Raw genomic sequence first — 25,316 nt, 5'->3', positions numbered from 1 at the left:
ATCCCACTCCACCCAACATTCAGCCTTGTTGTAACTTTTATATTTTATTAATTTCATGCATTGGTTCTTCTAAAACAAATCATGCATAGGTTTTATGTAAGCTGAGATATCTGTATATATATATATATATTTAGAAACATTTAAGTTGAGATTATTCTTAATTAAACTTCATCACTGAACCCATTGGTTGCTAACTTTGTATACTTCTATCTCAATCCTTTTTTTTTTTCTTTTTTCTTTTTTTAAGACTTGTATGCTACTTTTTCCGGTGGTGGTTTGGTTAAACAATTAATGTTGATGAGTCGGCAAAGCAGTTGAAAAAGAAGATATCAAGATAGCAGTAGCCAGTAGGGAGCGGCATTAATAGAATTTCCCAAAGGCAGCGGAGTTAAAGGAAGATATAGCTTACCTGATATATAATGTACAAATAGAAGTTTAAGATGAAAAAATAAATGGTAATGCTTGGTTTAAAGTTGAAAAATTGGCCATTAGTTCATTTCTATATGTTACAGTATAGGTTCAAAGTCCAAGGTCTAGAGACTCTAGACCACTTGTCTAGTTTAGGTTTAGTGTTCTACACTTCTACTACGATTGTACTAGCTTTTACTGCACATGGTATTGTATTTATATGCTACTAGACCTAGAATTTTTATTATTAGAGCAAAATTAGGCCTAGAACTTTTGGGCTTATCTATAGGCTCCTATATGCATAGTTTATACACACAATACCATTACCATGCAATGTCTTGTTTTTTAATTGAGAGATAACACTAGGAAATAGTGTTTATTTTAAGCCTGAAACAAAAATGAAAGGCAGGGGTGTAAAAAATACCTAGTAGGTTGGAAGTTGCATGTGTTTACATGTTTTTCCAAATACTCGAAACTAAAAACAAGCAAATTTCAGATTTGATATTCCATTTACAAAAAAATCAAATCAATTTTCTTCATTTTCATTTTCCTTTAATTTGCAACAATGTTATTTTACACAGATGCTCTCTCTCTCTCTCTCTCTCTCTTACCTTGACCCAAGTGTCACATAGCTTCAAACGTAATAGGTTTAAATGCCCTACTTCCATATTCACACCCATATGTATATGAGAGGATTTATCAATTTTGGGTTTTGACCACACTTTATGGATAGAATAGCTTGGCGAATAGAAGCTCATTCCAAGTATCTTGAAGGCCAGGCAAACACCAATGTAAACAGTCCGCATAGCTAGAAGGCTTTGCTATTTGCTCAGGAGTCAATGGATTCCATTGCTTCTTGTAGATTGAAGTGTGGGCGTCTTTCCTATAATTTGAGAGTTGGGTGATGTTGAGAAATGTAATGGGAAACTTTGATTTACTGAATACTTCTCCAATCACCTCCATTATACTTCTCTGGCAATCTGAACCCCAGTAATTTGGATCTTCAATTAGAGTAGTCTGATTGTAACAATTGAGACCTGGTTCACCTCCCCAATCAATGCTCCTGCCAAATTTTATGTTCAATTAGAGTAGTGTCCCTTATATTCTTTTATGTGTGATATAAGGGTGTTGATGTTAAAATTCCAAAAAAAGGGGGGGATATTAAAAATTTTACTAAATAGAATTTACAAACTGACGTGTCAACGTTTGAATACAACACAAAAAATGTAATTAAGAAATTTATTTATTAAGTTTTTTTTTTATGTGAAATCAATCACATTCATTGTCACTTTACATTGTAAGGTTTTTATAATAAAATTCGTAATTGTTTTAGTATTTTTCATGCTTTTATAGAACTTAAAATAAATCTCTATGCTGATCACTAGCTAAATGAGAGCTGGAGAACATAGCATTAGTATGGTAATATATTTGCAATACAATTTTGTGAATGCTTTGTTAATTTTTTTACAGCTATACCTGGTGAAATATTACTAGCTCATTTACTTGTCAGTTTGGGTTAAGGTGGGGAGGTCATCTATGTCCTGGCCCTCTTGGCTAAGGCTTAGAAGTCTTCATTTTGTTGTTTTTTCATGACCGTATGTTTTAACTAACAGATGCATACCACATTCATTTGGAAAGTTCGTGGGATATACAATAGTGTCATGTGCATTCTTTTTTCTTTAGGGTTTCTCTCTTTTGTAGCTGGTAGTAGCCACCTAAATTCACAATTCTCTGCTCTATATCAAACTCAGCAATAAACCTTCACTTGTCCTGAAAGTTTAAGTTAAATACAGTGAACTGAGTGAAATCATAGCTTGATGGTATGATAAAATTGACTTAAACCAGTAAGAGATGATGAATTTAATCTTGACCATTATTTTAAAACTCAACCCCCTCCCATTCTATCCCTGAATGAACTCATGAGTATGTGTGCACTCATGCATATGAGAGAGAGAGAGAGTTGAGTTAATAACGAAAAAGACAGTTAAGACTAGAGGTTGCAAGCCTAAAGAATGCTTACTTTGCATGAGAAGGTGACATGCTAGTAAAGAAGACTCTTGTTTTCTTGGGGTCCATATTATTCCGCACCCATCTTAACATACTTTTCATTGCCATGCGATAAGCATCCTCAGTTGATAGCTCAACAATTTCTTTCACTTCATCATCGAAGGATCCTAGCCTGAAAATGTTTAAGCCATTAGATCAAGAAGAGATAACACTAATAGAGAGGTGAATAAGTGATTTTGTAGAGCAAGAACATACAAGATCTTCATCTTCGAGCCGGTCACCCACCAAAGATAGGTATTGAATACTAATATATCAACGCCTTTCCAATATCGTCCGTGCTTATTGATTGAACCTTTTCTAACAATCCTATCAGATATCCTATGAATGACAGCATTATCTGAGTTTGATTCGAGAAGAAATGGAGCCCAATAGAACTCAATCGTGGCATTGTATTTCTAAATATAGGGAAACAAAAAAATAATGGTTACAAAAATAAACATAAAGCAAAATGTGAACACTTAGATTTGTAAATGCGAAGCAGTAATTGAATGTCACCTTGGCTGTGAAAACAGTTAGCGAATCGAAAGTTTCCATGGACTTTTCATCCTTAGGTATTAGTTTATGGAGAAGACACACCATTGAAACATATTGGCCCCGGTTCAAGGAATCCCCGACAAACATCATTCTCTTTCCCCGGAGAGTCTCAAGCATCAATGTGGCATTGAAACTATACATAATTAATTTGAGAGAACAATATTAATATATGTGCTAAATTCATTGGAAAGATTACGAATTCAATATGAAGAACGTTATCTGGTTAGCTTAGAGGTCAAGTAAAACTAATTAAAATGAGAGTGTTGGTGCAGAAAATTCTATGTATTTCATTAGGTTTTAATTAACCCACCAAAGTAAAAGGTCTTGCAAGTACTTATCAAAGTAAATGAATAGAAGGTCTTGCAAGTGCAATCAGTATCGTTTAAATCAGTTTCTGAAACTAAGAAAAACTCTATAATACCTTTAACACAATTGGAAAAACTTCAAAAGAATTGCAAGTATCATATCAAACCTATAAATGTTACTATCTTTTAACTTCTTTTTATTATTATTATTATTATTATTATTAACTTCTAATCTAACGGAAGGAACACAAGTTTCCTTGGACAAGCTGGACACGGACTAACATTGTTTCCATTTATTTCTCTACAGAAACTATATGTTCCTTTTTTTGGTAGATACAATAAAAACAAAATTCAAAACAGTTAACTGTCATGTGTAGTGCTAGTGCTCTGAAATGAACAACTTTTCCAAGTCGAAAGTGACCCCCCAAAAAAATCTGGTAGACTGTACCAAACAGCCCATAGACATAGTCCCATAATATGGGATCAACTCTCAAACTGCTTGATGGGCCCTAGAGTTTCATCCTAGGTGAAATGGCCTGAACCATCAGGGCCTACACGGGTTATAAGGGCCTGGACCATCCGAAACATTAATTTTCTGATTTCCGAATCCATATGGAGAACATAATAGTTTCCTCTCTCTTTTTTTTTTTTTTTTTTTTTTGGTTACCAAAAATAAAGTTTCCTTATTTTTGGACTGTTGAAAATGTCCTCAAAAAGGGAATATTATCAAGCCTATTTCTTATAAATTTCATTTAATATATTAAATATTTATAATTGTAAAGACATTTAGTCCAAGTCGTTAGGTTTTTTTTTTTAAAACAATTCCAAGTAGTTAGGTTGTGGTTAATCTAACATTACTTTGATATTATACACCAACCACTAACACCCTTTTTCTCACCTACTAATCGCAACTTAGCTGCAAGGTGAATTTGTGAAAACATATGTGCATATAATTACATAAACTTATTAATAAAAGTTTTGTTTGTTTCAATGAAAAACCTTATACGAAGACTAAAGATGGTTTTTTTTACGTTTTTATGTATTTGGTAATGTCATATAAAATTGGGTCAAGGGAAAATTGTTTATTGACTTCTTTATTATAGAAAATTATTCTATTTTACATCAAGTTAAGTTATGAAAAACAACTCTATCTCACTCCATGTTAAATAAGAAAAATTGAAAAATAACTTTTCAACTCGTTTTAAAATCGCTACCAACCAAACAAAAAACAAAAATATGAGAGAATCTTCTATTAAAAAAAAATTCTTTATTTTCAAAAAAAATGTTAATGCCGAGACAAAGAAAGCACTGCTGTCCTGGGAATTTTTCTAATACTCATCTCCAAATTGGCCCCACCAAAAAAAAAGACGTGCAACACTGAGTGACACGTTTGAAGTGGGTCCCACTGCAACTACTTTGTGCATATCGCCAACCTCTTTTTATATTTGGTTCATCGGCTGAGATCCAAAGCCCAAAGCAATTGACACGTGTCCAACCATAAACCATAATAAGCCAGCTGAAAAATCGTTTTCTTTATTAAATTCTTAATTAATTAGTTATTTTTAGAGCCTTTCTAGAAAATTGGAATTTAAATTCTAACACCTCTGTAATTTGATCAACAAACATTTTCAACCAAAAAAAAAAAAAAAATTAATAATAAGCATTCTCTCAATATTTACTTAATAAATTAACCTATACATTAGTAAGTAGTTTTTCTTTTTATCCTTTTTAAGGTAAGATAAACCTATTTTTAACCTGTCGGTGACTTTCTGAATGTAGGAACTCAGGAACACATCGAAACAATAAAAAATCCGAGTAAGAACAAATTTGACTTAGCAAACCAGATTAAAAACTCTCATCCGATTCAAGCAGAAAAATAAACCATTGCAGAGAGTGATTAATGCTCATTTAGCCATAATTAGCACTCTATAATCCTTTAATCTATATGTTAGTGGTAGTTTAATTTAACTACCACACAAAAATGTTCTAAAAATTGATAATCTAATTCTTAGCCTAAAGAAATTTTTTTCTGGGTTAACTGGTGCAATACTTACTTGGGAAGAGAACAATCGTGTGGCTGCCATTTCCAATATTGGTATTCTTTATCGGGTCGCCCATGTTCTTGGCACGTCAATTGTGGCTGTATGTACGGACAGTCCGATTCTTGGTAATGAGGCCGAGTCAACTCGTCCCTAACCCAGCTCCCACTGAACACGTCACAGCCTTCCTGGGTCTTCCCTATCGCAAAGGGCAACTTCTCCCACTTCTTCTCTAACCCCAAAACAAAACCCAACTCAATTTTCCATAACAATTATCATGTGCCGTACGCAAATATGTATATGTAAGTTTTAAATCGGATGTTTGGGCTGAGTCAACTCACCTGTTGTGGAAACGGGTTGGCCCTGGTCAGCGTAGAGTTGGAGTTGTTGGCTGAAGATCCACATGAAGTCCTGGCCATAGAGAACTGTGACGAAAACTATGAAAGCTAGTAAGATGAGAAGGTAGGGTGAGAGACGAGCTTTTCTGATGAGAACAGAGGAGGAAGAGATTGGTGGCTTCATTTGTATCGTATTGTGTGTGTATGAAATGGTTTTGTTGTTGTGAGTTCCTTGATGAGGTTTCTAAGTCTAGAGCATTTGCATCCAAACTAGAAAGTGCTCAACTTTATATATTAAAAGTCCAAAATTACACGCATCAGTCAGGCTAAAGATTTGTAAAATTTAGATTAACACTATGTATTTTGTATTTAATTTTTTATTCTTTCTTGATGAGGTTTCCATGTCTAAGAGCATTTGCATCCAAAATAGAAAATGCTCAACTTTATATATTAAAAGTCTAAAATTACACACATCAGTCCAGCTAAAGATTTGTAAAATTTAGATTAACACTATGTATTTTGTATTTAATTTCTTTATTCTTTCTTTATATGTCACCAGATTCAAGAACTAAAGTGAATAGTGGTTATTGTGGACAAAGAAAAAAAATAAGAAAAATTAATATTTTAATAAAATGTAGTGTAAAATAAATAATTTATTATGGAGTATTTTGGAAAATGAGTGTGTAAAATAGGAAAAAGTAAATTACTATGTTAAAATAAACATAAAATTTTACACGAGATTTTTTCCTCTCTTAGGTTTTCCTAAGGTTCTGCCTCTACTTTTCCTTATTTCTTTGGACTTCTTTCACCATAGCTGAGGATGTTATAGATAGTTTGGAGAATATGAAGCTGACATCGAAGGAAGAAGAAGTCATTGCCCTTCCAGATGAGGGGCGAAAAGAAGAAATTGAGAGCTGTGCTTTGAGTTTGATTGGAAAGTTCCTCACTTGTAAACCTTTTAATAAGAAGGCGGCGTAAGACACTTTACGAAGAGCTTGGGGATGGATGAGGGGATGCACATTGTTGAAGTAGGGTCAAATCTGTTTCAATTCAAGTTCAAGACAGAGCTTGAGTTGGAGCGGGTGTTTAAGGGTGGTCCATGGACTTTTGATAACCAGGTTCTTTTGCTACGCAAGTGGCAACTAGGAATGATTGCAAAGAATGTCCGGTTTGATTTGGTATCCTTGTGGGTGCAGATTTGGGATGCTCCGTTTGATATGGTCAGTCCCACTGTTGCAGCAGAGATTGGTAGTCGTATGGGGGTGGTAGAAGAGGTGGAGAAGATGGACAAGATGGGCAAAATTTGTTCATGAGGGTTAAAGTGGCCATTCCAATAGCGAAACCAGTTCGTCGAGGGGGATTTCTAGCTGGCTCAGATAGCCAAAAGACGTGGACCACGTTCAAGTATAAGATTACCAATGTTTTGCCATTATTGTGGTTTATTGGGCCACGATATCAAGCATTGTGCTAATTATTTTACGCTGACGAAATTTGGAAAGGAAGGTCAACTCCAGTATGGAGAGTGGTTGAAGGCTAGTGGGGGAAGACAACAGGTGGAATGAACTAAGAGTAGTTGGGGCGACATGTTGCCAGAGAAAGGACACTTACAGTTAGATGTCTCAAGTGCAGCAAGGGCAGAGGGGGTTAATCATACAAACCTTAGTGGAACGGTGGTTAGTGAGAAAGGAAATAGCGAGAAATTAGGTAACGCACCAAAATATGGGGTTTGTGTTCTGGATTTCACAGTAAGGGCTGAAACGGATATGGAATGGTTAACTCCAAACGATATGAGGGACAGCTCTAAGGAGATAATGCCGATACCTAAGGAAGTGCACGTGGTTTCAAATTTAAAAGCTGAGGATAACATATCTCTGCATGGGTCCATACACGTGGAGGAGATGGGATTTAAAGGGCCAAAGCCTTCTAAATCACGGCCCACTTGGACAAGACTAGCCCAAATGATTTATGGAGTAGAGGATTCAAGCCCAACTGAGGCAACCACGATGTTAGGGAAGAGAGGTTTGTATTAGGAATGGATGGATGAGGGTTCAGAGTTAGAAGTTCACTTGAGAAAGCAGAAGATGATTCAGGTTGTTCCAAATAAAATAGCGAGGGTGCTAGAGCACCCTTGTCGATCACAATGAGACTACTAAGTTGGAATTGCCAAGGGCTTAGGAACCCTTGGACAGTTCAAAGCCTTCGCAAATTAGTGAAGGATCAAGCTCCCACAGTGTGTTTTTTAATAAAAACATGACTGGACAAGGAAGGGTTTGATAAGCATTGTAGAGAGTTAACTATTCCTAATAAGTTGATAGTGAAGAAGCTGAACTTAGGGGGAGGTCTAGCTTTGTTGTGGAAAACGGAGTTACAATTGGATTTGACAAACTATACTTCATTAACTTATCGATGTAGTGGTGGTGGTTAGTGGTTGCAAAAGGGAGGAAGAGCTTGTGGGTGTTGGTGGTTGAGAATCAGTTTGGGTTTGTTGTTGGTGTGGATAGCTATAGTCGGCTGGTTTCTTTGAAATTTCTTGGTTTGGTGTTGGTGTGGATAGTTGCGGTTAGCTGGTTTCTTTAAAGTTTCTAGGTTTTTTGTTGGTGTGGAATGTGGTTGGATAGCTATTTGTAGGTTATTTCTGGGTTATTAGTGTTTGATTTGCTGGGTTTCGATGTTTTGATGATTGCTAGATTTTGTGTTTCCAAGTTGGATCTGATATTGTGTTTCGATGGATCGGTGGGTTTCCAACTTGGAGATTGGTGTTGATTTTGTGAAAAAAGAGGATGCAAATTTGTTGATTTTGATTGGTGTATGTTGGGTTCAAATTTTTTTGGGTTTGATTTTTGGGTTCAATTTTTGGGTTTGATTTCTAGTATGCATATCTATTGATTTGGTTTATTATTGTTTGATCTGAGTTATGAATTATGATGTGTGTGGTTGCAAAGAAAGTACAAGAAAAAGAAAATAAAATAAGGATTAATTTGCTAAGACCATGAACAATCATGTTCTGGGGAAGAACACAAAGACCATGAATGTCCGAAAAATTAATAAAAAGAAAGGAATATTTTATTTTATTTTAAATTTTAATATCATAAGTTTAGAATTTTTTTTTAATTTTTTTTTCTTATGTGGCTTTTTTTAATATTTAAAATGCTAATGTTACATTATTTAAATGGTAAATAAAAATTATTATTATTTTAATGCCACGTAAGCGTTTTGAGTGCCAACTGTGCACTCTGTCTGCCACATAAGCTATTTTCCGTTAGTGAGATGACGGTAAGAACCAAAATGAAATATATTTTTCATTTTGGGAACTAAAGGCGATAAAATAAAAAAGTGAGGATCAAAATGGAAATAGGGTCAAAATATAAGGACCGAAAATGCAATTACACCTATATATTAAACATGAAAGTAGGAAAGTTCTAAAACTATAGCTACTATTTGCATTTCATTTCTCAATTTTTTATTTATTTTTTATATATTGATTTTTGCTTTTTGATGAAAGTTTTTTATATATTGATGATTGGAGTGAAATGATTTGAACCTAAATGTTTCTACTGAAAACACCCAAAAAAATACCAGTTTTTTTTTTTTTTTTTTTAAAACAAAGGTATTCAAACTTCTTTGAGTATCTGATTATTTCCTTGAGTATATGCAGTTCTCTTGTCCCACACACACCGAGTTATTACAAAAAAGAATCTCATTACCTAGATCATGGGGCATATATACACACAATACCTAGTATATGCAATTCTCCTTATATATTGTTTTTCGTTTATACACACAATACCATTACTCTAGAATGTCTTGTTTTTTATTTGTGAGACAACCCTAGGAAATAGTGTATTTAAGCCTGAAACTAAAAACAAGCAAATTTCAGATTTGATTTTCCATTTACAAAAAAAAATCAAATCAATTTTCTTCATTTTCAATTTTCCTTTAATTTGCAACAGTGTTATTTTACACAAATGCTCTCTCTCTCTCTCTCTCTCTCACCTTGGCCCAACTGTCACACAACTTCAAACGTAGTAGGTTTAAATGGCCACTTCCATATTCACACCCATCTGATATATGAGAAAATTTAACAATTTTGGGTTTTTACCACACTTTAAGGATAGAATAGCTTGGCAAATAGAAGCTCATTCCAAGTATCTTGAAGGCCAGGTAAACACCAATGTACACAGTCCGCATAGCTAAAAGGGTTTGCTATTTGCTCAGGAGTCAATGGATTCCATTGCTTCTTGTAAATTTGAGTGTGGGCGTCTTTCCTATAACTTGAGAGTTGGGTAATGTTGAGAAATGTAATGGGAAACTTTGATTTACTGAATACTTCTCCAATCACCTTCATTATGCTTCTACGACAATCTGAACCCCAGTAATTTGGATCTTCAATAAGAGTAGTCTGATTGTAACAGTTGAGACCTGGTTCACCTCCCCAATCAATGCTCCTGCCAAATTTTATGTTCAATTACAGTAGTGTCCCTTTATATGCTTTTATGTGTGATATAAGGAATTAATGTTAAAATCCCATTGAAAAAAAAAAAAAAAAAGGTGGATACCAAAAATTTTACTATATTGAATTAGGTGAAACTTGTGTCCAATGCCATTTTGCATTGGATACAAGCCTTTATCCTATAGAATTTACAAACTAACATATCAATGATTGAATACAACACACTAAAAAAAAATTATTTATTTAGTTTTTTATGTGTAATCAATCACATTCATTGTCACGTTATATTATAAGATTTTTATAATAAAATGCATAGTTATTTTAGTATTTTTCATTCTTTTATATAGAACTTTTGATAAATCTCTATGCTGATCACTGGCTAAATGAGAGCTGGAGAACATAGCATCAATATGGTAATATATTTGCAATACAATTCGTGAATGGTTTATTAATTTGTTTACAGCCATGCCTGGTGAAATATTACTAGCTCATTTACTTGTCATTTTGGGTTAAGGTGGGAGCTTATCTATATCCTGGCCCTCTTGGCTAAAGCTTAGAAGTCTCCATTTTGTTGTTTTTACATGAACCTTTTTTCTTTTTTTTTTAGCTAAGACATGAACTTATGTTTTGACTAACAGATGCATACCACATTCATATGGCAAATTCGTAGGATATACAATAGGTGTAAAATTCATTCTTTATCCTTGGTAGCTGGTGGCAGCCACCTAAAATCACAATTCTCCACTCTATGTCAAACTCAGTAATAAACCTTCACTTGTCTTGAAAGTTTAAGCTAAATATAGTGAACTGAGTGAAGTCATGACTTGAACTCAAAAGTCAGAGCCACCTACATTGATGGTATGATAAAATGGTTACTTGTCCCAAAACTTAAACCGGTAAGAGATGGTGAATTTACAGTCCGTTTGGATGGAGGGGAGGGAGGGAGAGTAGAATAGAGTAGAGTAGATTTAGCACAAAATTAGCTTATTTTTAGTCAACTTTACTCTACTCCCTCTCCTTCCCCCCTCCATCCAAACAAACCATTAATCTTGACCATTATTTTAAAACTCAACCCCCTCCCATTCTATCCCTAAATGAACGTGGTACGTGTGCACTCATGCATATGAGAGAGAGTTGAGTTAATGAATAAGAGAGTTAAGATTAGAGGTTGCAAACCTAAAGAATGCTTACTTTGCATGAGAAGGGGACATGCTAGTAAAGAAGACTCTTGTTTTCTTGGGGTCCATATTCTTCCGCGCCCATCTTAACATACTTTTCATTGCCATGCGATATGCATCCTCAGTTGATATCTCGACAATATCTTTCACTTCATCATCGAAGGATCCTAGCCTGAAAAAATTCAAGCCATTAGATCAAGAAGAGATAATACTAATAGAGAGGTGAATAAGTGATTTTGTAGAGCAAGAACATACAAGATCTTCATCTTCAAGCCGGTCATCCACCAAAGATAGGTATTGAATACTAATATATCAACGCCTTTCCAGTATCGTCCGTGCTTATTGATTGAACCTTTTCTAACAACCCTATCAGATATCCTATGAACGACAGCATTATCTGCATTTGATTCGAGAAGAAATGGTGCCCAATAGAACTCAATTGTGGCATTGTATTTCTAAAAATAGGGAAACAAAAAAAAAAAATGTTACAAAAATAAACATAAAGCAAAATGTGAACACTTAGATTTGTAAATGTGATACATAATTTGAATGTCACCTTGGCTGTGAAAACAGTTAGTGAATCGAAAGTTTCCATGGACTTTTCATCCTCAGGTATAAGTTTATGGAGAAGACACACCATTGAAACATATTGACCTCGGTTCAAGGAATCCCCGACAAACATCATTCGCTTTCCTCGGAGAGTCTCAAGCATCAATGTGGCATTGAAACTGTACATAATTAATTTGAGAGAACAATATTAATATATGCGCTACATTCATTGGAAAGAGTATGAATTCAATGTGAAGAACAGCATCTAGTTAGCTTAGACGTCAAGTAAAAACTAATTAAAATGTGAGTGTTGGTGCAGAAAATTCTTTGTATTTCATTAGGTTTTAATTAACCCACCAAAGTAAAAGGTCTGGCAATGATTAGAGGCTAAATTTAAATATAGCGAAAGGTTATGGCGAGTTTACCCATATACTTGATTGACACAACAAAATCAAATGCGTAGTTTACTCATTTATAAAACTCATTTTCTCTTATCAAAAAAAAAAAAAAAAAAAACTCATTTTCAAGTTGTTATCATATATATATAAAAATAATTAATTAATTATTAAAAAAACTTTATATTTCAGAACTGGGCACGTTGCAGGTGGGTCCCACTCCAACTTTGTTCATATCGCCACCTACGACAAGAGAGGGACGTGCTTCTGTGAAAGTTATTGCAGCTGGTTGACTTGTCACTTTGTATATTTGGCTGGCTCATTGGCTGAGATCCAAAGCTCAAAGGACCATGAAAGCCAGCCGGCCAGCCAACCAGTTCGAAACATCAGTCGAGAACAAAAGCCGCCAATTTGAGTCATGAAATTTAGATTATTTACGTTTCCACGGTTCTTCTCAATAATTTAAAAAAAAAAAAAGAAAAATCCTATTCGTTATTACATTCTTAATTAATTTGTTATTTTTAGAGTCTTTCTACAAAGTTGGAATTTAAATTCTAAATCACCACTGTACTTAATTTGATCAACAAACATTTTCAAAAAATATATATATATATTGTAATAATAAGCGTTCATAAATGTTAATTAATAAGTTTGAAGTTGGTGAGAGAGTGTAATTAAAGCGTGCATATTTAGCAATTAGTTTGTTTTTCAAAAAAAAAAAAATTATTAATTAAAATAGTACAACCCTCCCACCAATGTTTTCTTAATTTTCAGTAAATCTACCTATACATTAGTTTTTATTTTTTTAAGGCAAGGTAAACTTATTTTTAACATGTCACCGGTTCAAACATGCTTGATACCTAGCACAAGATTTATTTGTATGAGGATCCGTTCTACAAATGAATTGATTTGGGTGACTTTCTAAATTTCGGACTTTTCATTTGCTAAATCGTGGAAGGAAAAAGAAAAAGAAAGCAACATATGTTTAAGAAATAATATGCAATGCACATGATCAGATGGATTTTAAATACTTATCACTTTATTTTTACTGCTACATAACCTATTATGCAACAATTACTAGTATGCAGTAAAACTTTCCCGGATTAATAATTCTCTTCCAATTCAATCAAAAAAAAAACCGTTGCAGAGAATGATTACTGTTAATGGTACTTTTAACTACTACCAAAAAAAATGTTCTAATAATTGATAATCTAACTCTTACTAGCTTAGAAGAACTTTTTTTTTTTTTTGGGATTAACTGGGTGTAATACTTACTCGGGAAGAGAACAATCATTTGGCTGCCATTTCCAATATTGATATTCCTTATCAGGTCGCCCATGTTCTTGGCACGTCAATTGTGGTTGAATGTACGGACATTCCGATTCTTGATAATGAGGTCGAGTCAACTCGTCCCTAACCCAGCTCCCACTGAACACGTCACAACTTTCCTGGGTCTTCCCTATCGCAAAGGGCAGCTTCTCCCACTTTTTCTCTAACCCCAAACAAAACCCAACTCAATTTTTCGATAACAACTATCATGTGCCACACACACACACACACACACACATATATATATATATATATATATATTTTATATATATATATATATATATATATATAAGTTTTAAGTCGGATGGTTGGGCTGAGTCAACTCACCTGCTCTGGAAACTGGTTGGCCCTGGTCAGCGTAGATTTGGAGTTGTTGGCTGAAGATGCACATGAAGTCCTCGCCATAGAGAATTGCGACGAAAAGTATGAAAGCTAGTAAGGTGAAAAGGAAGGGAGAGAGACGAGCTTTTCTGATGAGAACAGAGGAGGAGGAAGATATTGGTGGCTTCATTTGTGTTGTTGTATTGTATGTGCGTGAAATATTTCATACACAACCATTAATGGTTTTGTTGTTATGAGTTTCTTGATGAGGTTGGAGATATCAATGATATATGGTGCTTTGCAAGCCTAATATAAACTTTGATTGTAACGTTTTAATTATATTTTAAACAGGAAAGTAGGAAAGTTCTAAAACTGTAGCTATTATTTGCATTTCATTTCTCATAGTTTTTATTTTTTATATATGATAATAGGAATGAGAGAATTTGAACATAAATATCTCTGTTAGAAATATAAAAAAACATACCAATTATGCAACATTTTTTTGGATCCGGCTTGTATCCAGTGAAAGTTTTCACTGGACACGTTGGATTGCGGACACGTGTCTACTCTTGGACATGTGTTCAAATCCTGCCGTGTCCAGTGAAAATTTTCACTGGACACAAGCCTTTCCCCATCTTTTTATATCAATGTTTGGAATAAGAGAATTTGAATCTAAATGTCTCTATTAGAAACACCAAAAACATACCAATTATGCTACAAAACTCTTACCTCACATTTAACATAATTGAAGATGATTCTCCGAATATTATAACACCTAATATGTATAATATATGGAACAATTATTATTTCCTACAATTTTTTTATAAATGTACAGCTAATAATAATTGTAGTATCACTTATTTGAAACATTGTCAAGCCGAATTCTATAATGATTGGTAACATTCTCTCTGTCGATCCTTGGATGTCGGACCTCTTGTTTGGGATCCACACACGTTCAACCGGTAAAATGTTGGATGGAAATTGTAATGTCATGTTTCATAATTAATAACTAAAAATAAAAAGAATGTGGACAAGAAAAATTAAGATTGTTTTTTTAATGGATATAATAAGATTTGGTATTTACAACGTTTTATAATGATTTTTTTTTCCATTTGACCAAGAGACTAACATGTTTTTTGTGTGTAGACGAGATTTGATTCTCTTATTTACGGAGTTGTACTAATTAAAATTCACTTAGGTTCTATTTGTTTCAATATTAATAATTTCTAAAAAGTGAATCCTTTTACAAAAAATTAAAAAATTAAAAAAATAAAAATAAAAAACTATCTCATGTCTTTATTTAGTTTCGTCTGGGATAAAATTGTATTTTAGAAAATTTTAGCAAAAAACAACTTTATCTCACACAAAGCTAAATTAGGGAAATGTAGAAAATTATTTTCACATAAACTTTTCCATTAAAACAAATAGAGCATTAGATATTTTAAATTGTCTAGAATTCCACATTTTTTATAGGATTTGAACCTATAAATTATTTTCTTCTTTTATAATCCAAGTGATTTATATATTTATAAACAAGATTGGTTTTCTAAAATCCAAATCATTCTGTAAATTTTATTTTACATTTCTAATTACATTATGTTTCAAAGAGTGACAATGAATGATATTAATCATTTTATTAATGGAAAAAAATTATGAATGGACAACATGTTACCAAAGTTGATGGGATCACATCCCTTTTTTATATATAATTGTGATGTTTTGTCATAGTTTAGATTATTTATAAGGTTAAAATATTTTTTATATGATAGATAATTGAGTAAAATTCATAAATTTCTCTATTTTTTGTGCAATACTATTCATCTTATAAATATAAGTAAAAAGATATATCACTTATTTAACGAAATTTGAATAATTTAAGCCTTGCATATTTGAAAGATATATCACTAATTTAAACGAAATTTGACCATTATTTACCTTAAGCCTTGCATATTTATTTAAATAATTTAAACCTATAAATAATATGATTATTACATGTAAACAATCAAGTTTAATTTCACTTTAAGTTTTAAGTTTTAACTTAAAGTAGGTTTTAACTTATAACCCATGCTTACGAACACAAAAAATTCAACAGTAGTTATGATGAGATTATTATACTTAAGGAAGTAACACAGTCATCTCATCTTTAACATCTGGTATTATAAATTGGTTATTTGACATCAAAATTAAGAAAGTTAAAATGAACACTTAGTCCAAAATTAAATCATAATTAGAAATTAATTTCGATTCTAATATGTATAATGCCACACAATTGAGCATCTTAAAATATACAAGTTTTTGCCATTTTGCTTGCTCTTGCATTCAACTCCTTTCAATTGTCGGTTAACCATTATTCTTATACGTACAGTGATTGTATTTTCCTTGTGAGCTTTATTATAAAATTACATTTAAGAACAAAGTCTCTTAAATCTCATTAAATGATTCAAACAAAAATAACTATCTCACAGAATTTTATCCAAGGTAAAGTCTTTTTTTTTTGGTCCCAAATGTTGTCTATAGGTAGGGAAGTCAATTCAATTGTCATGTTACTGCTTTTGGGAAAAATTAGAAAAAGGAAATACAGCCTTTATTAGAAGGGGCGTGATGAAGAAGAGTAGTGGGTGCATTATGATCTTTGAAGGTCATAATGTCGCTTGGCTTTGAAGGTAAGAGTGTCTTAGAAAAAGAATGAATCATACTCTTTCCTTTCCTTTTTTTTCTTTTCATTTTTGACCTTTCCTTTTATTTCATGTTTAAATACAAAAGAGATTGATACACAAATGAAAGGAATCGTACTCGTTACTTTTAAATATATATATATATATATATATAATCATAACAATTATAATGGTTACAATAGAAGGCCAAGAAATATGATAAAATATGGGAGGGTTTAGGTAGAGAGTGATTGGGTATTTGTTGACATTTCAGCTTCAAAGTTGGCTGGCATTCAACTGCTCCTCTAGCCCCAAATTCTTTACCAAAAAAAAGGATTAAGATTGCAGCTGTATGTCAGCGATAGTCAGAGCTGTAATAGCGATTGATGTTTGTTCCTTACCTATTCTCTAAAAGGGAAAAAAAAAAAAAAAAAAAAAATTAGAGGTGATTGAATTCGTTTCACTTGTCTAATCAATGTTCAGTGGTCCATTGTCTTCATGTTTTTGCTTAAAAATGATGCATAGCAACAACTTAAAGCTGTTCTTAAAATTTCGCACGAGTATGACTCCATTAATAAAGAAGAGAGGGACAGCACAAGACCCCATTTTAGATGGAGTAGAATTGTTTGCTTTTGAAGAAATGGGAGTGGGTGTGGCAATAAGAACTATAATTATGTGTGTTACAGTAGTATGACACAAGCAATGACATATATTTTAGGTTATATCTTTCCCTTGATGTTTCTTTTTTTTTAGAAGGCATGAGTATAGATTCAGCAATACTAAAATGATGCCTGTAAACAAAATATGTGAATGATGAAGATTTGATTGTTTATGCTTTGCAACATGATAAATGTCATTCACCATTAGATTAAATCTTAAGGAAGCTGCTCGAGCTTTATATATACTTATGGTAACCTGACCTGGCAATCTACAACTAAACTTTCTTCCTCACAAGCCGAACCTTCACAAAATTTTCTTTGATAGGACTTGCTATTGCCATGGATGCTGATGTCTTTCAAGAGTAAAGCAAGCCACATGCTGATTCCAAGTAATAAGAAAAAATTTCAATCAGGTATTTTCCATGTAGTTTCACTTTTTTTTTTTTTTTTGGTTAAGTTTCACAAACATCTGGTTGGATCTTGAACTCACAACCTCACCCTTCACCTAACACTTGCAAGAGAAGGAGGTGTCAATTGGGCTTGAATTTATTGGCCAATGTTTCTTACATAGTTTATGGGATAGAGATCCGTTGCAATAGCAAAAAGCTATCGCACCGTGCAATTAATCTTGGTGTGTGAGAGAGAAGTGAAAAAATAAAGTGTAAAAGTAAAATGGTAAAAAGTTGAGAGTTAAAAAAAAATTTATTTAAGGACTAAGATTAAAAGTGACTTTTGCAACTTTTAATCTCAACCGTTGACGTCCTATTGCATGGTGTAATAGCTATTGCACCGGATCTCAATCCATAGTTTCTATACCACTATTGTTATTTGTTTTATCACGGATACATCGATTATTTGCTCATCCAATAGGCAAACACCGATTAAGACTCAACAAAGTAAATTAATGTAACTACAGAGCAGGAACATAGAATAGTACACTACACACATGGAAGCTTTTACCGATTTTAGATCTTTTATTGATTAATAATCAGAGCGAAATATTTCCTTACCTTGGTATGCTTAGATAGGAGGTAACGAGTTCATCTAATCCATGCAGATCACCCTCAAGCATCCATCCAAAGGGCGCATACACATAACTATATCAACAGTATCTGAACACCTATATGTTCTATTCAGTATCTGACATCAAAAATATTTTATGCGAGTGTTTTTTATTTTTTTATTATTATTATTTTTTTTTATCAACTGCAGTTATAAGATTAAATATAACTGTGTGAATAAAATATTAACAAAAAACACCATTCAAAATGTCAAACAAAAACAAAGTAGGGGAAATTACACTTTACTCAACTCACCTATGGTGTAATTGTTTTTCCGGTTCACGAGTTTGATGTATTTAAACTGTAATAAAATTGGCAGAGTGTTTCCTGTGCTGCTTTTCAAGTTACATGAATTACAAATTCAAAAATTTTAACAATTTGGGGCAGAAAAAAATACTAAAGGAGGTGACCTTAAGCAGGTAGAGTACAAAAATTCGTAAAAATTCCATTGATATCACAGAAGGGAAATGTGACATTGGCTCGTAAGAACAATGATAGCAGCATTTATGGTCAGCTTTAGGGATTACAATTAATTGAATATCATTGATGAGAAATATTTGGGTGTAAAAGATACCAAAAAGCACCTGTAATATGGCGGTATATCTCAAGCAATAGTGGTAATTCTGCTACAGATCTAAAAAGAAAAAATCCACTCTGTTGAAGCGGTTGGGTGAACTGAACCATTGCAATTGTATGTTGAGTGTTCATGGCAGAGCAGAGATGATACAAGATAAATTCTCCCGTAGAATCCTAAATGGAAAATGTTATACGATCAGAAGTTGACAGGAGAATAGGAGCTCCTGTGACCTTGAGAAGGTCCTCTAAATTTCTGCACCAAAGAAGCAAGCAAACTCTACAAAAAGGAAACAATAGAATTGTAAGTTAAATAAGTACTAACTACCAAGCATATATAGCTTTAGGGGGAAAATTCACTTTTTTCGATATAGGAAAAAAAAAATGACATTAATGCAAACTTGTTCATAGATGTGACATAATAAAGTATAAAAACAGATACTGAACCAAGCAAGTGAAAAGAATACCTGTGTTCTTTGAGGTAAACTGGTCCAGAAGTCCAGGTTTGGGAAAATCTGAGCAAGATGGGGAATAAACAACTGGAGTCAAAACACCAAGACCGGTGTAGGTGCCTTGGGTGCTCACCAAGACTAGATATGATACGAAAACTATATATTGTTTCTGTAACATTTACTAAGACAATGGATGATCATAATTTTTAAAGCAGCTTACTGCACAAGCATAACTCAATACCATTATACTAAACAACGAAGAAAAATATACTACTAAGCTCCCCATCCTCCTTTCATAACAAGTGAGAAGTTTCCATGACATACATTCTTGGATTAGTATGTTTTAATAAATAACAATAACCTCGCCAATGAGCTCTAGCTCAATGGCACTCCCTCCCTTTACAAGTGTTAGGTGAAGGGCGAGGTCATGGGTTCAAGACCCACTGGGTGTATATGTGACTTACCAATCAAACATAAATAAATAACATAGAGCTCTAGCACACCTCTTCCCCTTGTAAGAGCAATATGTAATTGATTCAATTATGGAATTGTGAACAATCATCGTTCCAGTTGGTACATAGTAATCTATACTATTAAAAATGGTTAATTTTCGTGGTTTCCAAGACAAAATAAAATAATAATAAAAAGTACTAGATGATTGTAGTTTCCAAGACAAAAAATGCCACACCATGGAATAGCAAGCTTAGGCATGTAATGAAAATGTAATAGGAGTGCCTAGGATAATAGCCTGTGAACATTCTTTAATTGTATGTTCTATGCAACAATTTGCTATAATAAAACTCTTTTCCAGTATAATGCTAATTTGAGAGATTTAGAGTAAGATGTCAATTGTCTATAGTCTAAACTTACCTACATCCACTAAATAATATGTCAAGCCACTCAAACATGCATGATAACAAGATGATCAATCATATCACAAATTGTCTATATATGCCAGATACAGAAATACTTGCCCTAGCATTGCTACATTTCCTCTTAGCAAGTACTTAAGGACTTGTGTCTCATATATATATATATATATATATATATATCAAAATCACCTCACCAAAGTCACCTAACCACATTTTTTCAAATTGGAATTAACCACATTAATTTTCTCCTTTATCCTTTCTTGTCAAAAGCCCATTCATGATTGATTGTTGAAACATCATCAAAGTCACTAGGTTTTAGCCTTGTGATTACCACTTCACTTAACCACATTTTTTCACCTTGATGCATATAGCTTGAGCAAAATCCATTTCACTGAAGTCATTGAAGTATAAGATAAGAAAATACAGAGTAACATATAAAAAAACACTAGTTTAGCATACATATATAAATGGACAAAAGCATGCATTAACAAGAACAACCCCAATTCAGGTGAGAAAACATACATCTATTCCACGAACTCCAAGGATGAAATATCGATAAACTGTACTGGCCAGCAGATACGCTCCAAAAAGGCAAAATACACTGAAAACAGAGCAATCAAATGATCAAAACAACTCCTTAAAAGCCTAGGGTTCACCCAAAAAATGTAATTTTGTAAAAATTAAACATGTAAGAAAATACATTAAAAATACTTATTAAAAAAAACATTAAAAGCCTCACATGGTTATGAAGGTGCCAAACCAACCCCACCCTTTCCCATGATATTGTGCAATCTTGGCACAACCAGAAGGATGCCTCATTACCGTAGCCTGCCAAAGAAATACAATTATGAACCTAATCAATATGATTCATGAATTTAAACATGATTAATCCACATTTGAATGCCAAGCAAACATTAAACAGTCAAAATATAAATCATTTTGAGATCTATGGTTGTGACTTGTGACAAACTACATGCTAGAATAACCATGTTTTGTTCAAATGCCACCTCCTCTCCCCCTTTTCAACAGCACCACCAGTTATAACACTATTTTCCTTCCATTTTTCCATCATTACTCCTCCAAGACACAAGAAAACGGATTTATTAGTCATCAAATTATGGATCAAGAGCATCTTCAGTTCTAAGCCTGTTGTATATCATGTCAATCTCATTCTTTTTCTTTCTTTTTATTTTTCCCCCCTTAGTCTGGAATTGATCAATTCGGTATAAAAATTGTCTGGCAATGCATTCGCTGAAGCATTGAAGCCAAAAGGCAGTTGCAAAATTAGGTAGTTTAATTTAACATGAAGATTCCAGGTGGAACTGCCTCAGTAATCCTAAATTACAACAATTGGCAAAAAAACTTCCAGTGAGAATCCATTTAAACATGTACCATTTGCAATTAGGCTAAAGTCTGTTTATAGAATGAAACATTGAATGCAAGGAGATATTACCACTAAATACTCTTGTGGAACCTAGAATTTTAGTCCACTTTGCTAGTACTTAAAAAAAAGCCTCGAGTCCAGGACTTCAAGCTCCAATCCATTCTTATGGAATGAAGAGGTGCCATTTGAGCCAACTCATTGGGGCCATCTCAAAGTGCAACATTAATGGATATGCACATATGTGCGAGCATAAACACACCACACACATGCAATGTGTGTTCTAGGAATCAGGTTATGTGATTTTAAAAACCAACTTTGATGAATAAAATAAAGTAATAAGTACGGACAATGGAGGCAATAAAATAATTTTCTGCAAGTCCAAAGCACTCACATAATCACAAGTTCCAGAATTTTCCAGTGAATGCGGCCCCTGCCAAAAAGAGAAAGGGAAAAGTAACATAAACATGATCATAACAACCCCACGGAAATCTAATCTATTGACTTCAGAAAGATTAAAGGAACAAGATCCCACCTGAACGTTATTTGAATCACAAAAAACGGACACTGAGAGCGAACAGTTGACCTTTGAGCCAGTATTGAACATCTTAACAATCACTCCAGCATGGGGATTCTTCTTATCTGCCATAATTTTTTAATGATATATGCTTCCAAGTTTAACTCACAAACAGAAGCATGCTATGAAATGGTTTACACCACAGTATCAAGGAAACTAAAGGAAGGAAAGGCACATATCATGATGCCATAAACAAGCAACATAATTTAATAAGATGTAATTGTTCTTCTACTTTTAATCTGAATGAGATGACATTAAGCGTACCAATGATTTTAATGTCTATGCCTGAGGCCTGACCAATGGTAGTGCAAACATGGTAACCTGCATTTACAACATGATTCTGTTAGAAGATAACTATCTCTGAATCTAACCTACTAAACTTCATGTTCTACAACAGAGAAGAAAGGTCCTTAGTTGGGCAATAGTTTCGTTGAAAATAAATGGAAAGGAGCTCTGATTGAGGAAATATATTAAGTAATAATTCCTTAACAGTACGGGCTTCACAGCTCAGGTAGAGACATCATGATAGGTAATTACTCCTTATACCACATCTTATCTAGAATTATTACAAATAAACTCTCTCCCAACCACAAACCCAAGCATGACAAGCATTCAGATGATAAAACCAACCCCTACAGAACAGGGTCACCGTAAACACTTCACCAAGTGTTTACATCATGCACACTATTCCATGTATTTAATTTTAATACAAGAAAATTGTCCACAAAGATGGAAAGGAAGAGGAGAGGGTTTTCTAATATAATCCAAAATCCTGGGATGGTAATTGGTGAACTGAGATTCAAAGAGCTAAATTCAAGTATCTGCAACAGATTCTGGAATCCAATTAGATACCCCATACTTAACTCATTGACTCCCATTCACAAACCTACTTCCATAAACAAACAACTTTCTCCACTTAATCAATTAGCATATCCATAGTTAACAATAACATAACATACCATAAAATATGTATTCTAAAAAGCCTCAGAGAACAATTACCTCCTATGTTGTTTTCCATGAGGGCACTACAATACATGCCACAACGTGATGGGCCCCCACAATCCTACAATTAAGAAGGAAATGCTGTAAAATTTGTGATGGTAAATATATTACTATTTTTGGTCAACTGTACCAAAGAAATAAAGGTATCGTAAGTGAAGAAACTAGAATGAATTATTGTCTACTCTATCACTGTAAAGAAAATAACTTAGTAGGACTTGAGAAGTATTTACCGAGCAGCCAACACATTTAGGAGGGTCATGATTGAAAATCATTCCATCGCAAAGCTGATCCACATAACATAAAGAGAAACTTAATAGTGAATCAACTTTACGTCATAGATACCAAGACTATAATTGCTTTAAGAAAACAATATGATCACAATGGATCAACAGAAGCACTTGAATTTGCAATCAAAAGTTTCACTGAAGTACAATGCAAATTCCACACGTCTAAACCACAGTTTAGTGAGCTTGTTGCTTGTAAGTCATTTCTTGTTAGCCCAATCAACCAAAAAAAATGAGTTTTCTGTTTACATGATTGCGTATAAGATTTAGATATGGGGTACTGTTGAAACCTCAAGAATCAGGAAGGAAAAAAAAAAGTGACACCTCAGGAAATGATATGCTATGGAAAAAACTTTTGAATACAAAGAAACAAAGTGTAACCTGATGGAGCCAACCTGAAACCAGACCACGGACTCATTTGTTGCCACTTTGTAAAACCTGTATGGAACAACATTATAGATATATAAACTAGTTGTCTCATTACCAAATCATTTGGAAAGCAAAACTATAGTACAGCCAACATCAAAATCAATTGCACATTAAATTCAAATACAAAAAACAAAGTGTTTTTTTTTTTTAATTAACACAGAGTTCTCTTATGTATTAAAATAAAAATGATAAAGCCAATCTTTTTGCAACAGGCAAAACTTAGATACAATTCTTTAGGTGCTGTGCTTTAGGTTCTCCAATAAAACAGTGTAATTTTCCCCCAAACAACAGTTGAATATAACCAAGTGGGTACAATTCCTTAAGCGTTATATTTTAGGTTTCCCAATTAAATTCAATTGTGTGGCTACACTGGCCAATGCAGAATATACCATGTTATCTTCCCCCGATGACAATTAAATTTAACCATGTGATGTATTGGTCAATGCAACCTCATTATTGAATTTAATTAGAAAATAAAAGATTCAACACCTAAGAATGTGTAGCTAAGTTTTGTGACTTTTGTCCCCTTGCACCAATACTATTCAAAAACCAATAGTTCCACTCCAAACCTTGAGCTTACCGTACTAAAAAACAAAAATAAAAACAAAAAGCAAAAACAAAATATACCAACAAAGGTTTTCTAGCATTAATCATTCGAACTTTCCAATAAACTCACTTCTTGTGCAAGTAGGACAATAATGTATAAATGTTTAAAACCCAAATCATATTTCAACTCAAAACAAGAAAACCCAACAATCCCATTCCAATCAAGTAATCAAAAAAATTGCCATTTCACATAAAAACAATGAAAAGCAAGCTATACCCAGATCAACAAAAAGACAAAAACAATAGAGAGAGAGTTGAGGAGTACCCATCTTCGCTGAGAACCCCGTGAGGGAAATTAGGAATAGGAGTGGCCAAGCTATAGCTGTAAAGCTTGTCGTTCTCGATGACACTGAGTTCGCAGACCGGAGAGACCGAGTTCAAGGACATAACTCGGTGTGGAATCGTTGAGAGAACTATTGCAGCAAAAATGATAAGCCATTTCAGAGAATCGAATCCACTTCTCATTGTTCACACAAGCTCTAGCTATATCTCATGCTAGTCTCAGGTTTTTTTTTTTTTTTTTTACTATTTATTATTTATTGTTTAATTTTTTTGGTGTGGGATTTGAGAAGAACGTTGTGACTTGTGAATAGTATGTATGTAAAGACTCGCTGTGGAATGTGCATCTATATCAATATGAAGAATCGAGAGAGAAAAACGGAAAACGTGTCACTGTTTTTTTGGTATTACTTTGACAAAACGTGTCACTGTTAAAATCGGAGCAAGTTTGTGACTTTTACAAATTTGAAATTACACCTGAAGGCCGAAACAGTGAATTTTTACTTTTTAGTATTTAACCTTAAATAAATAAATAAATAAATAAAAAATACACAATTTTCAATTTTCAATTTTG

General features: G+C 33.4%; 3 protein-coding genes and 1 long non-coding RNA gene across 5 annotated transcripts; 1 reads left to right on the top strand and 3 right to left on the bottom strand.

The window, feature by feature from the left end:
- Nucleotides 1-917: 917 nt before the first annotated feature.
- On the bottom strand, nt 918-6,043 carry LOC115955560 (protein trichome birefringence-like 33). 2 transcript variants are annotated; one of them, XM_031073726.1, is made up of 6 exons: nt 5,695-6,043; nt 5,369-5,585; nt 2,971-3,142; nt 2,671-2,870; nt 2,429-2,587; nt 918-1,471 (listed from the first exon to the last, which is right to left on the bottom strand). In XM_031073726.1, the coding sequence occupies exons 1-6, from the start codon at nt 5,873-5,875 to the stop codon at nt 1,132-1,134; spliced, it is 1,269 nt and encodes a 422-aa protein (XP_030929586.1). In that variant the 5' UTR covers nt 5,876-6,043; the 3' UTR covers nt 918-1,131. The 2 variants fall into 2 exon arrangements, with proteins under 2 accessions (XP_030929586.1, XP_030929587.1); XM_031073727.1 differs by having other exon boundaries at nt 5,369-5,580; nt 5,695-5,857.
- Nucleotides 6,044-9,581: 3,538 nt separating this feature from the next.
- LOC115955559 (protein trichome birefringence-like 33) lies at nt 9,582-14,301 on the bottom strand. Its single transcript, XM_031073725.1, has 6 exons — nt 13,920-14,301; nt 13,539-13,755; nt 11,876-12,047; nt 11,575-11,774; nt 11,333-11,491; nt 9,582-10,136 (listed from the first exon to the last, which is right to left on the bottom strand). Exons 1-6 carry the CDS (start codon nt 14,101-14,103, stop codon nt 9,797-9,799), a joined length of 1,272 nt encoding a protein of 423 aa, XP_030929585.1. The 5' UTR covers nt 14,104-14,301; the 3' UTR covers nt 9,582-9,796.
- A 2,997-nt stretch (nt 14,302-17,298) lies between these two features.
- Nucleotides 17,299-18,630, top strand: LOC115958134. Its single transcript, XR_004084456.1, has 2 exons — nt 17,299-17,639; nt 18,284-18,630. It is a non-coding gene; the product is annotated as an uncharacterized LOC115958134 (long non-coding RNA).
- Nucleotides 18,631-18,707: 77 nt separating this feature from the next.
- Nucleotides 18,708-25,091, bottom strand: LOC115958133. The gene is made up of 11 exons (XM_031076496.1): nt 24,729-25,091; nt 23,824-23,866; nt 23,375-23,428; nt 23,142-23,205; nt 22,407-22,463; nt 22,101-22,207; nt 21,960-21,998; nt 20,924-21,012; nt 20,707-20,785; nt 19,328-19,375; nt 18,708-19,140 (listed from the first exon to the last, which is right to left on the bottom strand). The coding sequence occupies exons 1-11, from the start codon at nt 24,926-24,928 to the stop codon at nt 19,060-19,062; spliced, it is 861 nt and encodes a 286-aa protein (XP_030932356.1). The 5' UTR covers nt 24,929-25,091; the 3' UTR covers nt 18,708-19,059.
- Nucleotides 25,092-25,316: the final 225 nt, after the last annotated feature.

Source organism: Quercus lobata, chromosome 8, assembly GCF_001633185.2.
Source record: "Quercus lobata isolate SW786 chromosome 8, ValleyOak3.0 Primary Assembly, whole genome shotgun sequence".
NCBI classification, from domain to species: Eukaryota; Viridiplantae; Streptophyta; class Magnoliopsida; order Fagales; family Fagaceae; genus Quercus; species Quercus lobata.
This window is presented reverse-complemented; position numbering and strand designations above follow the sequence as displayed.

Bases quoted from the DNA above. Each gene is read 5' to 3' on its own strand.
- LOC115955560 (XM_031073726.1), bottom strand. From the start codon at position 5,875: ATGAAGCCACCAATCTCTTCCTCCTCTGTTCTCATCAGAAAAGCTCGT. The intron at 3,143-5,368 runs GTAAGTATTGCA...AATTATGTATAG, and splicing joins CACGATTGTTCTCTTCCCAA to TTTCAATGCCACATTGATGC. The intron at 2,871-2,970 runs GTGACATTCAAT...CCCTATATTTAG, and splicing joins TAACTGTTTTCACAGCCAAG to AAATACAATGCCACGATTGA.
- LOC115958133 (XM_031076496.1), bottom strand. From the start codon at position 24,928: ATGAGAAGTGGATTCGATTCTCTGAAATGGCTTATCATTTTTGCTGCA. The intron at 23,429-23,823 runs GTTGGCTCCATC...TATGTGGATCAG, and splicing joins AGTCCGTGGTCTGGTTTCAG to CTTTGCGATGGAATGATTTT. The intron at 23,206-23,374 runs GTAAATACTTCT...TCTTAATTGTAG, and splicing joins CTAAATGTGTTGGCTGCTCG to GATTGTGGGGGCCCATCACG.
- LOC115955559 (XM_031073725.1), bottom strand. From the start codon at position 14,103: ATGAAGCCACCAATATCTTCCTCCTCCTCTGTTCTCATCAGAAAAGCT. The intron at 11,775-11,875 runs GTGACATTCAAA...CCCTATTTTTAG, and splicing joins TAACTGTTTTCACAGCCAAG to AAATACAATGCCACAATTGA. The intron at 10,137-11,332 runs GTAAGCATTCTT...AAAATTTGGCAG, and splicing joins ATGTCCCCTTCTCATGCAAA to GAGCATTGATTGGGGAGGTG.